This window comes from Crocodylus siamensis, chromosome 1, assembly GCF_052110815.1.
Source record: "Crocodylus siamensis isolate JL-2025a chromosome 1, ASM5211081v1, whole genome shotgun sequence".
NCBI classification, from domain to species: Eukaryota; Metazoa; Chordata; order Crocodylia; family Crocodylidae; genus Crocodylus; species Crocodylus siamensis.
Window position 1 is genome coordinate 39,432,673 of NC_143395.1, and position 15,246 is coordinate 39,447,918.

General features: G+C 41.8%; 1 protein-coding gene across 1 annotated transcript in view; it reads right to left on the reverse strand.

Moving 5' to 3' along the window:
* CSMD1 (CUB and Sushi multiple domains 1) overlaps nucleotides 1-15,246 on the reverse strand; it is a 2,270,760-nt gene that overhangs the window by 66,136 nt on the left and 2,189,378 nt on the right. The window contains exons 56-57 of the mRNA XM_090033387.1: nucleotides 12,481-12,654; nucleotides 1,906-2,088 (exon numbers count right to left, since the gene is read on the reverse strand). Of these exons, the coding sequence (XP_089889513.1) occupies nucleotides 1,906-2,088; nucleotides 12,481-12,654 (357 nt within the window). The remainder of the gene's footprint in view (nucleotides 1-1,905; nucleotides 2,089-12,480; nucleotides 12,655-15,246) is intronic.

Sequence of the window (15,246 nt, forward strand, 5' to 3'; positions counted from 1 at the left end):
CTCAATGCATTGGGAGATAACAGGCCATTGAGGTTACCCTACATTGAGGGCACCAATCCACAATTTGATGATGTCAAGGCAGAAGGGCAAAGAGCAGGGCCTTGGTTGCTTGTTTGTCTGGATAATTGCTTTTGTGTTATTTCTAAAGATTTACACTATTATATTTTGGAATACAGGTAGGAATTCCACGTAGGCTGGTCTGATGGTTCTGATCTCAAGGGCATTACATATAGAGCCATGTAATCTCCAGTCCTTAGAAAGTAGTCCAAAATAATCCCTCAACCTGATCCTAAGGTTCTCATGAGTGTTTTGTTTCATAAATTACAGTGTTAGAACATAAGAACTGGCATGTGACAGTAAGTATTATAGCCCTCATTTAATGGCATGATCAGATCTGATTCCCAGTCCCAACAATCTTACCTCCTGACATGCCACACATGCATAGCAGTAGGTGCAATTTTGAAATGCGATCCAAATTACACCACGATTACTTGCCAGTGCAGTGGGGAGGCCAGGATTAAAATCCCAAGCTGCCCCTGCACCAGCAAGTTGGGCTGAGACCAAAAATTACTTTAAATACATTTTCTTTTTTTTGAACTTTCTTTGAATTTTTCTTTCTATCCCATTCTTTGCTAGTATCTGTCAACAAGGCATTGAAAAAATGTTAAATCTGTTATATGATGAAACTTATTTTGACCTCTGCATAGTAAGTGGACTTGAGAATCCTGACGTTATGTGCCTCCTCGCTCCCCGAGGTGATGTGGGGGAGTGGAGCAGTGTCCCAGAGCTGGCGGATCCTCATTTCAGGCAGGCAGAAGCTCCTCCCCAGATGAGGCAAGGCAGGGATGGAGGCTGGAGTGGGGGGCTGGCGTGAGCTCTGCCGGTTCCAGGGAAGTGCTCCACGCCCCGGCCCTGATGTGGGGGAGCAGAGCACTTCCCCGGAGCCAGTAGAGCCTGCACCAGGCTCTTGCCCTCATCTTGCTTCAGCTCCTGTCCTGGTGCATGGCCTTGAAAAGGCTGTGTGCAGCCACACTTTTAGTTGTACGCGACCACGCACGCGCACACTTTAGAGGGAACCTTGTTTGAGAATGTCCAAACGTATATCGTTAATGCATTTCTATATATTTTTTACACTTTGTTTCTAGAAAGGTTTTGATTTTGTTTATATTTTGAGAAGCAATACAGAAGAGTAATTATTTTGTGCCAGAGTTAACATTATTGCGTTATCGTGAACTATGCATTCTATGTACATCACAGAAACCATTTTCCTTATGTGCACAGTTTACAGAACATATTGCAAACAAAATATATCACAAAATATATAAGCAACATACATTACAAAGTATGAATAAAGATAACATGAGACACTTGCATTTGCTATTAAAGCAAAAAGTAGAGCCTGATACAAAGGGTAAGTAGGAAAATAGACTGGTGAGGTCTCACAAGGAATCTTTTATGTTTATATTTGACATAGAATTCTAAGTCTCTGATATGTTTTTGTCAGTGTCAACATCCACTTTACTAAGATTTTTTTTCTGAGAATTGACTTTTTAGCTAAGCTTTCTGAAAATAACTTTATACTTTTAAACAAAAATGTAATTGCTTCCCAGTATATATATATATATATATATATATATATATATATATATATTATATATATATATATATATATATATATATATATATATAATTTTTTCTGCACAAGTTTGATATATACCAAACTGGGAAGCAGTTACATTTTTGTTTAAAAGTGTAAAGTCCTTTTCAGAAAGCTTAGTTAAAAAGTAGATAGATAGATATTATTTTTTTCTGCACAAGCTTGATATATATAAACCATGCAGAAACTGTTTTATAATTGGTAGAAACCATCTTAAAGAAAAAAATCAATAATATTTGGGGCCTTACCTTCACAGACAGGCTGTACACCAGACCATGAACTGTTAAGCAGACAGGTTCGTTCTGCAGATCCTCTTAGTTGATACCCCATTTCACAGGAAAACCGCAATAGACTTTTTATTTTAAATTCATCCCCAAGCCTTGACCCATGAGATGGCACTCCTGGATCATCACAATACCCAGGATTATTTCCTATAAAACATACAGGCAATAGAATTACTGGCAAGTAAATTATATTCAACTGTATATGCAGTAAGCACTCTTGCTTGAGAAATTGGATTGTTTCTGCCATGAGTGACTATTTTGCTTTCATTTAGTGAATCTAAATTAAAATGAGACAACTAAATAAGACTTAAATAAAGTACATATTGAGCACATATACATATGCACTAATGTGCTGTAATAACAGATACTAACTTAATGTGCCGTAATTGGTACTACTGCACAGTAGCACCAGTGCACATCTTTCAGGTGAACCTAATGAGCATTAGCATGGGTTTTGCCATGATACACTAGTAGAATTAATCTACTATACTTCTAGTGTCTCATGTAGATGTGCCCACTTAAACATAAATGTGAAATGAGGAATACAAATAAATACACAAATATAGTATATTTATAACAATAAAAGTAAGATAACAGCAGAAGTGGAAAGAGGCCTATTTAGGTATGTAGAAAACATAATTTAACATGTATGTATCCATAAACAATTAAGGAGTAGATAACTGACCGGTTCTATGTAGTTGTACCAAATAGAAAAGGATTCCATCTATCCTTTTTGAAAGAGGCAAGGGTATATAGGATATTTTCTTTTCTCACTTCTACTGCTATGGAGGGGCTGATTACAGTTTTAATGGGAAGAGGAGGCAATATGATAAATTCCTCAAAAAGTCAAGTGCTGGAGCTCTTTTTTACTGGCTAGCCAGCTTGTCAATGACTTGGGAAGCTATCTTGTGAGTCCTAAGAGAGAATGCTGCTATCCTGAGTGCAAATTCTCCCAAATCTCACATTGCTTGGTACTGCTGCTTCAATGCCATCATGGAAACTTGGTCTTAAAGACTTAAAGTCACAATATGGTCCTAACTGAAAAATCTTTTAGGCAACAGATGAGAGATTACAACAAATGATGTAAGGCATCCATCAGTCAATATAAATGTTCTATGAGAAAGAAGTTTGATTGCAGATGCCACTACGCCAAAAATGTAGAAGATGATGTCTTAACCTGTACCAAAATGTCCCTAGGAAATTAATAGGAAATAATAAGTTCACCATGATTCTTTTAACTATATTATGAAATTTAATGTACAATTACATTTCTGCTATAAAACACTATATAGTTCATAACCACTCTTGAAAGGTTATTTTCTATATAATTATACAATTTTAACAGCAATTTTTTTTCAATGCAGTTGAATTTCTATGGAACTGAGTTTGTTTCATTTTCATTGTTTGTTATGAGGTTTTCTGTTTTTAATCAAGGGAAACAGGTTGGGTAAAAATCTGGTTCCACTGAACTCTCCTGACTTCAGTACTGCCTAGAGATCACCCGTTTCATTTAAAGCTGACTGAGAGTGTGGAGACATGCAGAAAGTCCTAATAATCTGGAAAATATCACGGATATGAAATATATAAGCTAAGAGCATTTGTGTCATGTACAGAGCCTTGCAGTTTTATATAATGTTGCTAACATAAGGAAGAGTAATTTTTAATGAACTTTTACTACTTGGTTTATCTGACTTTTATTGTGCATAATTGGTCTTGTAGAGTCTCATCCATGTTGTAAAGTAACTGTCTATAAGTGCTGCACTAGCTCTTTCCTTTACAATTACATATTGTTATTATAATAAAAAATGCCTTGAACAATGATTTTATGTTATACTAGAGTTTATCTCTGACTTCAGAACAGATCATTATAGGTAAAGTAAAGAAGGTTGTTAGAAATGAACAAGTACAGTTGCATAAGAAGGTAAGACTACCTACAATTGAGTATAGCAATGAACACCCTTAAGTTATATTGCATGCTATGAATACAAAGGAGAAACTCCTTCTAAAGTCTTATTCTTATGCACAGTTGATGGGCAGTTTAAATCTATGTTTTCCATACTATTCTATTTTTTAAAAAAAATTACCCAATCTTTTATTTGATTTAGCTGTCTTTTCTTGGACCTTCCTCTTAGTCTAACATAAGGAACATTGCTATTAATCAGTTTCCTAGTTATATGACCTTTCTCTGCCTTCCCAATATCTGCATAACATTTCAGACATTTTGTTCATAAACATTTACCAACAGCTATTACTTGTGAAATTGTTCTTACTTCCAAATTTTATTTTCTCTTTATTTAATCAGCTTACCACATGCGTTCTAATGGTGTTACTTTAATCAATGCCCAATATTTTAAGCCATAGAGTATTATATGTCTTATCACCATATAATATTCTTAGGTCAGATCACAGAGGTAGTGAAGTCTAAGGATGTGGTAGTCATGGAGGACCTGAACATCCCAGACATCTGCTGGGAAGAGCAGTCAGCCAGGTCTGACCACTCACGTAGGTTCTTAGACAGAGTGCAGGACCTCCATCTAACTCACGAGGTGCACAGCCCGACCAGGGGAGATGCCTTGTTGGACCTAGTGCTGGCCACGGGAGATAACCTGGTGAGGGGGCTGCGGGTGCTCGACCACCTGGGTGACAGTGATCATCGCCTGCTGGAATTCACCATCCAGTACAAGGTGGCAAAGGCCTGCAGTAAGGCAGCAGCCCTAGATTTCAGGAGGGCAAACTTCAATGAGCTAAGGAGGATAGTTGGGGAAGTGCTGAGGTCCCAGAGGGAAGGGGAGCCAGGTGTCCAAGGAGAGTGATCACTCCTTAAGGAGACGATCCTCCAAGCCCAAAGGGAGGTAATCCCAATGAGGATCAAAGGGAGAAGGAGGGCACACAAGCCTCCATGGCTCACCAAAAGCATCCGGGAATGTCACCTCGCTAAAAGGGAGGCGTACGCCCAATGGAAAGAAGGGGATGACTATACTGCAGTTGCTTGGGGATGTAGGGGGGCAGTCAGGAAGGCCAAGGCAGAGATGGAATCAGGACTAGCTTCCCAGATTAAGGACAATACGAAGTCCTCCTTTAAATACATAGGGAATAAAATGAAGGTTCCAGGTAATGTGGGGCCCCTACAGGATGCTTTGGGAAATTTGGTTGTCACACCAGATGACAAAGCTAACATGTTTAACAATTTCTTTGCCTCCGTCTTCCTAAGTAGGGACCAGAACAGCCACCTCCCTGCAGGGCCACCCTCTGGCCCCAGGGGAGGCACACCTTGGCCAAGGGTTAGTGAGGAACTAGTTAGGGAGCTTCTGGAGGGACTGGATGTATTCAAATCAGCCGGTCCAGACGATCTCCACCCTAGAGTACTAAAGGAACTGGCCGAGGTCATTGCAGGACCCCTGGCACGGCTTTACGAGCACTCGTGGTGCTCTGGTGTGGTGCCGGAGGACTGGAAGAGGGCCAACATGGTTCCCATCTTCAAAAAGGGGAAGAAGGAGGACTTGGGAAACTATAGGCCAGTTAGTCTTACCTCAATCCCAGGCAAGCTGTTTGAGAAAATTATTCTGGCACACAACCATGAGGAGCCAGCAGTGGACTGCATGCTTCAGGGCAACCAACACGGGTTCATCCTGGTGGCCTTTTATGATCAGATCACTAAATCATTAGACGTAGGGGTAGCAGTGGACATAGTTTTCCTGGACTTCTGGAAGGCTTTCGACACTGCCTCTCACCCCATTCTCATTAAGAAACTGGGGGATGGTGGTGTCGACACCCACACAGTCAAATGGGTCGCCAACTGGCTGGAGGGCCGCACCCAGAGAGTGGTAGTGGATGGGTCCTTCTCAACCTGGAAGGACTTGGGCAGTGGGGTTCTGCAGGGCTCAGTCCTGGGGCCCACACTGTTCAACATCTTCATCAATAACTTGGACGAGGGAGTAAAAAGCACCCTGTTCAAATGTGCTGATGACACTAAGATGTGGGCACACTAGAAGGAAGCAATAGGCTACAATCGGACCTAGACAGGTTATAAGGGTGGGTGGATGAGAATAGGATGGGATTCAACACAGACAAGTGCAACGTGATGCACCTGGGGAGGAACAACCGGCACCATACCTACAGGTTGGGGAACTCCCCTCTTGTCAGCACAGAGGCAGAAAAGGATCTTGGAGTCATCATTAACTCCAAAATGAACATGGGCCGGCAGTGTGGGGAGGCAGTCAGGAAGGCCAACCGCACCTTGTCATGCATCCACAGAAGCATCTCAAGCAAGTCCAAAGAGGTGATCCTCCCCCTCTATGCGGCACTGGTCAGGCTGCAGTTGGAGTACTGTGTCCAGTTCTGGGCATCGCACTTCAAGAGGGATGTGGACAGCATGGAGAGGGTCCAGAAGAGGGCCACTCGCATGATCAGGGGACAGCAGGGCAGGCCCTATGAGGAGAGGCTATGGGACCTTACCCTGCTCAGCCTCCAAAAGAGAAGGCTGAGGGGGGATCTAGTGGCCTGTTATAAGCTAGTCAGGGGGGAACAGCAGGCATTGGGGGAGCCCCTGTTCCCCCGAGCACTGCCAGGAGTGACCAGGAATAACAGTCACAAGCTGGCAGAGGGTAGATTTAGGCTAGATATCAGGAGGTGCTACTTCATGGTCAGGGCTGCTACGATCTGGAACCAACTTCCAAGAGAAGTGATGCCGGCTCCTACCCTAGGGGTTTTTAAGAGGAGGTTAGTTGAACACCTTGCTGGGGTCGTCTGACCCCAGTACTCTTTCCTGCCATGGCAGGGGGTCGGACTAGATGATCTACTCAGGTCCCTTCCGATCCTAGAAACGATGAAACCATTCTGTAGATCTGGTTATTCAAGTTGCACAGCATTCTTCTATTTTAAATTATCCTCCATTTTCAACTCAGGATCTAGACATCTTTTTATTCATGTTTTAATCCAGGTACTTATACAAATGAATCTCTGTTAAGTTTCTATTCATATGTTTTACATCTCCATGTAAACTTACATATACCATAAATCCTACAAAGATCCAGTGTAGTAAAGATGTGACACTACATCCACAACTACATTTTCAGTATCCGTGGTTGAATCTATACAAGATGCTTATGGCACAGTAGCTTATTACTACTGCACAATAGGGCTGTGCGAAGCTTTGCTCGCTGATTCAATTCAGTGGAGATTCAGCCTGATTCGGCAGCCAAATCTGAATCCAAATTAAATCAGGATGCCCTTTCATCTCTCCAAATCAAATTGGAACCCTCCAAATCAATTTGGAGACATTCGGAGAGATTCAATGATTTAGACATACCTTTAAATGTTTTTTCTACATACCTCAAGGTACCAGGCAACTTGTGAATGCAGAGATGGTGGGGTAGATGAAGCACCCCTTGGGATTATGGCAGGGTCCCCAGCAAATTCGGTGGCAGACCTAGTAGTGGACCAGAAGCACTTCAGTCCATTTCCAGGTTTGCCACTGAGCATGCAGGGGTTCCCCTATAGTCCTGTGGGACAATTCATCCACCCCATCTGAGTGTTCATGAGCCACACCTGGTACCTTGAGGTATGTAGAAAAAACATTCAAAGCTGTGTCTATGGCCAAATCACGGATTTTCTGAATCAGTATTGAATCTTCACATTCAGATTTGGTCAAATCGAATCTTGACAGTGATCTGAATCAACAAATTGAATCACTGTCCCCTGAATCCAAATCGAATCCAGACAGCTTTGCACACCCCAACTGCACAGTAGCATCTCTGTGCACAAACTGTAATGAAACAAAACTGCACAGTAGTAATGACCTACCATGCAATAAGCATCATTAGGCAACTGTGCTGAAATGCTACTGCACGGTAATGCTGGTTACTGAGCAATCATTTAGTATTTGGTTATGCAACGGTGGGAGTCTACTACAGACCTCCCACTCAAAGTCCCGAGCTTGACCAGGAGTTCGCCCGGGAACTGACTGAGGCCGCTTGCTCCAGGACCTTGGTTGTCATGGGTGACTTCAATTACCCGGACATCTCGTGGGAAGATCACTCAGCTAAATCTGAGTGGGCGCAAACCTTTCTCTCATGCGTGGATGACCTCTACCTGACTCAAGAAGTCTATGGGCCAACGAGAGGCAAAGCGCTGCTTGACCTGGTACTGGCTATGGGGGACGACCTAATCGGCGACCTAGTGACTGATGGGAAGTTGGGTGACAGCGACCACGAGCTGATCACCTTCACCATCCGCCGTAAAGCTGGCAAGTCAGTCAGCAACACAGAAGTCTTTGATTTCAGAAAAGCCAACTTTGACAAGCTCAAGAGGCTAGTCGGTAAGGCCCTCAGGGACCATGACCCCAGGGAGATGGGAGTTCAAGAAGAGTGGTTGCTTCTCAAGGAAGCGATCCTCAGTGCACAAGCTAAATCTATTCCAACACGGAGGAAAGGCAGCAAGAAGGCACAGCAGCCCTCCTGGCTCTCCACAGACCTAGCGGACTTATTGTGGCTAAAAAGGAAAGCCTACAAGGGATGGAGGAAGGGATTCACCTCCAAGGAGGATTACTCCACGCTGGTCCGGTCCTGCAGGGAGCAAACCAGGAAAGCCAAGGCTGCAACTGAACTCCAACTAGCTTCAGGCATCAAGGACAACAAAAAGTCCTTTTTCAGATATGTGGGGAGCTGGAGGAAAAGCAAGAGCAATGTTGGACCCCTGCTAAACCAGATGGGGCAACTGACAACTGACGCCCAGGAAAAAGCCAACCTATTAAATAGGTACTTTGCGTCAGTCTTTCATCAGTCACACGGGATGCCCATCAAGCTCGGGACTTTGAGCGGGATGCCTGCTATGGGACAGGGAAATCTGGGTGAGGAGGATCCCGTACCCTCCGTCAATGCTGACCTCATGAAGGAACACCTTGAGAAGCTGGATACCTTCAGGTCAGCCAGCCCTGACAATCTGCACCCCAGGGTACTCAAGGAGCTGGCGAGTGTCATAGCCCAGCCCCTGGCACGGATCTTTGAAAACTCCTGGCACTCTGGTGTAGTGCCCAAAGACTGGAAGAAGGCCAATGTGGTGCCGATCTTCAAGAAAGGGAGGAGAGTGGATCCGGCTAACTACAGGCCCATTAGCCTGACTTCTATCCTGGGGAAGATCTTAGAAAAGTTTATTAAGGAGGCCATTCTTGAGGGACTGGCCCAAGGCTAACATTCTAAGGGACAGCCAGCACGGGTTTGTTGCGGGTAGGTCTTGTTTGACCAATCTCATTTCCTTCTATGACCAGGTGACCTACCACCTGGACGAGGGAGAAGAGATTGATGTCATATATCTTGACTTCAAAAAAGCTTTTGATCTGGTATCCCAGGATCACCTCTTGGCCAAACTGGCCGGTTGTGGCCTTGGCTCCACCACGATCCGCTGGCTGGGAAATTGGCTTCGTGGTCGGACCCAGAGGGTTGTGATTGATGGCAGTCACTCATCATGGTGCCCTGTGACCAGTGGGGTCCCTCAAGGCTCTGTCCTGGGACCCATCCTGTTCAACATCTTCATTAACGATGTGGACATTGGAGTCAGGAGTGGACTGGCCAAGTTCGCCGATGACACCAAACTTTGGGGCAAAGCATCCACGCCAGAAGATAGGCGGGTGATCCAGGCTGACCTGGACAAGCTCAGCAAATGGGCACACGAGAACCTCATGGTGTTTAACACCGATAAATGCAAGGTTTTCCACCTTGGGAGGAAAAACCTGCAGCATCCTTATAGGCTCGACAGTGCTACGTTGGTTAGCTCTACAGAAGAAAGAGACTTGGGGGTCATCACTGACCACAAGATGAACATGAACCTCCAATGCGATGCTGCGGCTAGTAAAGCGACCAAAATGCTGGCATGCATCCATAGATGCTTCTCGAGCAAATCCCGGGACGTCATTCTCCCCTTGTACTCGGCCTTGGTGAGGCCGCAGCTGGAGTACTGCATCCAGTTTTGGGCTCCACAATTCAAAAAGGATGTGGAGAAGCTTGAGAGAGTCCAGAGGAGAGCCACGCGCATGATCAGAGGTCAGGAAAACAGATCTTACAATGACAGGCTGAGAGACATGGGACTCTTTAGCCTGGAAAAGCGCAGGCTCAGGGGTGATCTGATGGCCACCTATAAGTTTACCAGGGGTGAACACCAGGATCTGGGGGAACGTCTGTTCACCAGAGCGCCCCAAGGGATGACGAGGTCGAAAGGTCACAAACTCCTGCAAGACCGTTTCAGGCTGGACATAAGGAAGAATTTCTTTACTGTCCGAGCCCCCAAGGTCTGGAACAGTCTGCCAGCGGAGGTGGTTCAAGCACCTACATTGAACACCTTCAGGAGTAAATTGGATGCTTATCTTGCTGGGATCCTATGACCCCAGCTGACTTCCTGCCCTTTGGGCAGGGGGCTGGACTCGATGATCTCCCGAGGTCCCTTCCAGCCCTAATGTCTATGAAATCTATGAAAATCTAAGTACTAAATGACTATATGGTAACAACTGTGAAGTCAGCATCTTGTGTAGATGTGTCCTGTATATATATTATATTTCTACCTATTTATATATTTGTCTGTGGGCCAGAAATAAATCTTATTTAGAGACGTATTACAGGTTTTCAAGCACTTTATTGGAAATTTTTAAAAGAATGTATCCTTCCATTTGTAAACCTATTTAGATGTCTTAGTTGACATGGGTCCACTCCTGTATTTGGAGTAATTAATGCTTGTGATTTAATTAATAAAAATGATTCATATTATCTATTAATAAAATCAGTGGCAATTATACATAATATTTTTGCCAGTATAATTCTGAATCATTTAAAGGATTCCAATACCTTTTATTTGGTTGGTTGATTTTTAAATTAAGTAACCATAGAATAGTTTCCCATTCCTTCTATTAAGATTGAATTATCCTACCCATTCCAAATGAAACAAAATGAAACAAAATGCTACTCCAAGTCACATCTAAAGACAAGAAATTCAATTCCACTCTTTACAATTAGAGTATACTCATTTTTCCATCAGAGTTGATGATCATAATGGTCCTTTCTCACCTAATTAAATAGAAATCCATTAAAAACTGTGATACTGAACTGTGAACTGTGATACATCAAGGCCTTGAAGGTCTGGAAACGAAAACTTCCTCCCACCAAAATCACGATTTTGGGAGGATGCAGTATTTACCACTAATTTTAGAAACATATGTGATAAAGACATTCTCAAGTTATAATATGAAATCCTAACCTTAGTTCTGCCCTCTCTGTACTGGAAAAAAGGGATGAGAGTCACAAAAGACTTTTGAAATCCAATTCTGGGTGAGTACTATGGTCCCCAACCCAGGTAAAATTAAAAACCTGTATAGGATTTTTTCCAAGCAACCTGACAGGCAAGACCTGACATAATGTGACAAGCTGGAAAGAGAGGCTGTACCTTGTGGTACTGAATAGGTCCTAGGCACTGCAGACACTCTGGGAGCCTGTTGTAACTTAGGTCCTCCAAAGTAGCCCACAACTGACATAGGACAAACTAATTCTCTACGCTTCTACCCGCTGGGTGAGTTTTAGGCTGAAATATTTCAAAGTCAGCATAGGATTTACATACTTAATTGACATTTAAATTAATCAGTATGGAGTGCTCAAATCCCCCAGAGTAGTTTGAAAATCACTCCTTTAACAACATAGAGAAGCTACATTAGATTCATTTTGGATATGAGGACATGCCATATTGAGTCAGGTCAGTTCTTGACAGTAGCCAGAACCAAACAGTTTAGAAGACAACATAATAAAACTCTGTAATATACCATTATAACATAAACAGACCATTCCTAAGTAACCCTGTCAGTTAGTGGTTGGTTGATGACCTATGCCTATGAGTTACTATCCCTTATTATAATACTTTCAATATCATTATTGTTGGCATTCCAAATAATGAGATGTTTTCATGACCTGACTCAACTCTTATCTGAGAGATATTGTGGGCTATGAAGTTTTAGAGTAAGGCCCCTGGGCTTTCCACCTGCTTCTCCTGCAGCCTGGAAGTTTGCAGAGATTTATAGTGTTTGGCAGTTGTGGTACAGATAATACACGTAGCAGTAAGTGGAAATGAGAAGTAATAGTTGTGCTACAGATAATACATGTAGCAGTAAGTGAAAATGAGAAGTAATGGAATGTGAGTGGTTTACTTTTCATTGACATTGTGGATTTGTGCTGGTCTATTACACGTATGATGATCTTAATACTCACAAAAATGTGTATGTATGAAAATAAGCATAAATTTAATGTGAGGCAAAACTATGCAAGAATGTAAATGTGTGGGGGGGGTTGTTTTTTTTTTCCTGTCACTGCCTACTGGCAATTAGCCAAACATACTAGATAGCTAGATAGATAGATACTTGAATAAGTAGCTATAATTCAACTTAGTGGCTATTGGTATAATAGAGCTGCACCAAGAAAGGATTTAGCTGGAGTTTAATTCTGCTTCCTGAGAATAGTTTCAATCATTTTAATTACAAGGTCACATTCAGATGACAGCTTGCAGAACTACCTGAGCAGTGTGGGAGAGTTCCACTCCAATGACTATCTTCTTGGCACACTCTGGTAGAATTTCCTATGAGAGTTCGACCTGCTGTGCACAAATAGTGAACTTTGGACCCATATGTAAATTTGTCTCCTGAAAGAATTGCATTGGCAGGAACTCCAGGATGTCCACAAGAAATGGCTGCAAAGAAAGATCAAAATATCCCTTGGTTATCTACTTTTACTTCACAAAAAATGTGTCAAACCTTTAAATATGAAGTATGGCTGGAGTGTTTTTTTCAGTCATGTGCAGAAAATGTGCAATAGGCAAAGGCTTTTTTATTGCATTGACCCAACTGTATAGTTGGGACAAATGTTGAACAAGCTTTTGGGGACAAAGTATCCTTTGTTAGTGTCTTGAAGAAAGGTATTTTGTGCTTGACAGCTTGTCCAACATCTCTCCGAACTACATAGTGGATCTAGTAAAAGATATAGAAAAATCCTTGCCACTCGTAGTTTACATATGAAGGTCTCTCCTAAATAAGTATATGTCTGGGATCCTGTCTTCATATGTCTAAGTTTTGGTTGCTCTGTATGATGTATTTGTCTCTTGTAATGCTAAAGGCAGAACTATATTTAAAACCATGTTTTGCACTTAACTTTCCTTCAATAATTTCTAAACATATACAACACTCTCTCATGTAATCCTGTAAACTGGATTCACTGTATCTACACGGAGGGAAGGAACAAAAAGAAACTATTAATGATTATCAATACTGTTAAAAACTTGAGAGGCACTCGAGTTTAGAGACATTATAATGATAGGGAACTATTGAAGAATTTATAAAAGAGAGGACAGATACATTTTATAGAGATAAACAATAATGCTTATAATATTATCATAGTAAAATCAGTGAATGACACAAAATTAATTGCCTGATTTTCAATTCATGCATTTATTTATTAATGCTCTTGAGTAAAAATTTCTATAAGCAAAATTTTGTTGGTAAAAATGTTCTTGTGAAAAAGTTATTTCAGCTAAAAGTTATCTCAATAGCTGAGATTTGAGTTAATCAGGAAATAAAATTCTCCAACATGCTGAAATGAAACTTACATCTATAAAAATGTGAAAGTTTGACTATTTAACTGGGGAACAACAGCAAAGAGAAGAGATTCCTTCATGACTTCTACATGAAAAGTAAACAAACATAAAACTTACAAAAAAAAAAAGAAATTAGGAACATAGAATGTTTTTTTCAATATTAAGAATTAAGTGCTTGTGAATGATCCACATTTTAAAGCAGGTATTCAAATAATTGTGGCCCATGAAAAAATATTCTAATAACTGTGATTGTTAGAAGATTATTTAGGAAAAGAAGGTAAAAATGTATCAAAATTCCTTGCAGTTCAAGAAGTCATAATAATTTTAGAAAACTGTTATGGAATTACTCTGACAGGCAAATGGGAAACATAATTTTAAGGCAAATAATTCATGAGTATAGCTTTATACCGAAAATAACAGGATTTTCTTTTTTCCTGAAGAACAAGAATTGGTGCTTGGTTTTTTTTCAATAAAGCAGCTCCTGTATTATATTGTGTATCCTGTATTGTTTGATGTTTATAAACCTATCCCACCTCTGACCAAAAATAAAGGTTTTATACTTGCTGTTTCCTATTGACAGGCTGAGACTCCCCTCCCCCCGCACCCCCAGTCAGTATGTTGAATATTCCAAGGCATCTAACTCTCCCCATTTAAAGTCTACTAAATTTAGGGTGTAGTTACACATTACACTTAAACCAAACTACATCTGTGAAATGTTAAGTGGAGTTTAAATTACACCATGCTGTGAGCAGCTGCACAGCTCTGATTTCCCACTAGAAGGCGGGAGCATGACTAGGAACTGGACATCTGGGCTCTAGGGGAAGTTATACACCTGTTCCAGATGTGGGGGGTGGCCCTTTAATTAGTGCATCTCCGAGAGCCACTCTAATTAAAGCACCATAGAATCTCATGTATCAGCATCCCTGCACTTAAAAACGGTGGTAGTGCCACTTAGGCTGATTAGATGTAACAACCTCTGTGCTCATGTACAGGCACCCTATATCTGTTCATGGGGCTGGGGGTGGACAGGGCTGGGAGAAGTGCACTGAGGGATTCTGGAGGACTGCTAATTTTTCATTTTATCTCTGTGGATCAGACTGAAGTTACCCTCCATGTAGTACATTGAAGTTACTGAAGTCACAGTCCAGAATTAACTGTGGCATAACTCTGAGCTATTCCAAGGGCATTTAGCTCCAGGTAACAAGCTTTAATGTGCATCCACTCACATTTTAGATGTCCTTAGTGTGGTCTAAGTGTAATGTGTAACTTCACCCTTAGGTGTTTAACTTAATTTGGAGAATTTCATTCCTATATGTACAGAGGTATAGGTTGTAGCCATGTTGGTCTAAAGACATAGGCAGACAAGGTTCTTTGGGTCAATCTGATACGTTTTATTAGACCAACTCAAACAGTTGGAAAAAAATCTTTTTTGCAAACTTTTGGGTACAAATGCCCTTCATCAGGCTGAGGAAGCATCTTCAGTTGGTGTGTGCCCTTCCTGTATGGAACGAATAGTAAAGAAGCCAGAGCTTATATGCATGCAAGCAAGCCAGTCAGTGAAGATATAAATTGAGGAGTCAGTCAGCCTATATCTAGGTATCTCATTGGTTCTGGCTCTCAACAGAGGCATAGTACTGTGACCTGGGCAGTGGTGGTGCACAGTGCAGGAGTACCGACTAGAGGTTTGCTTCT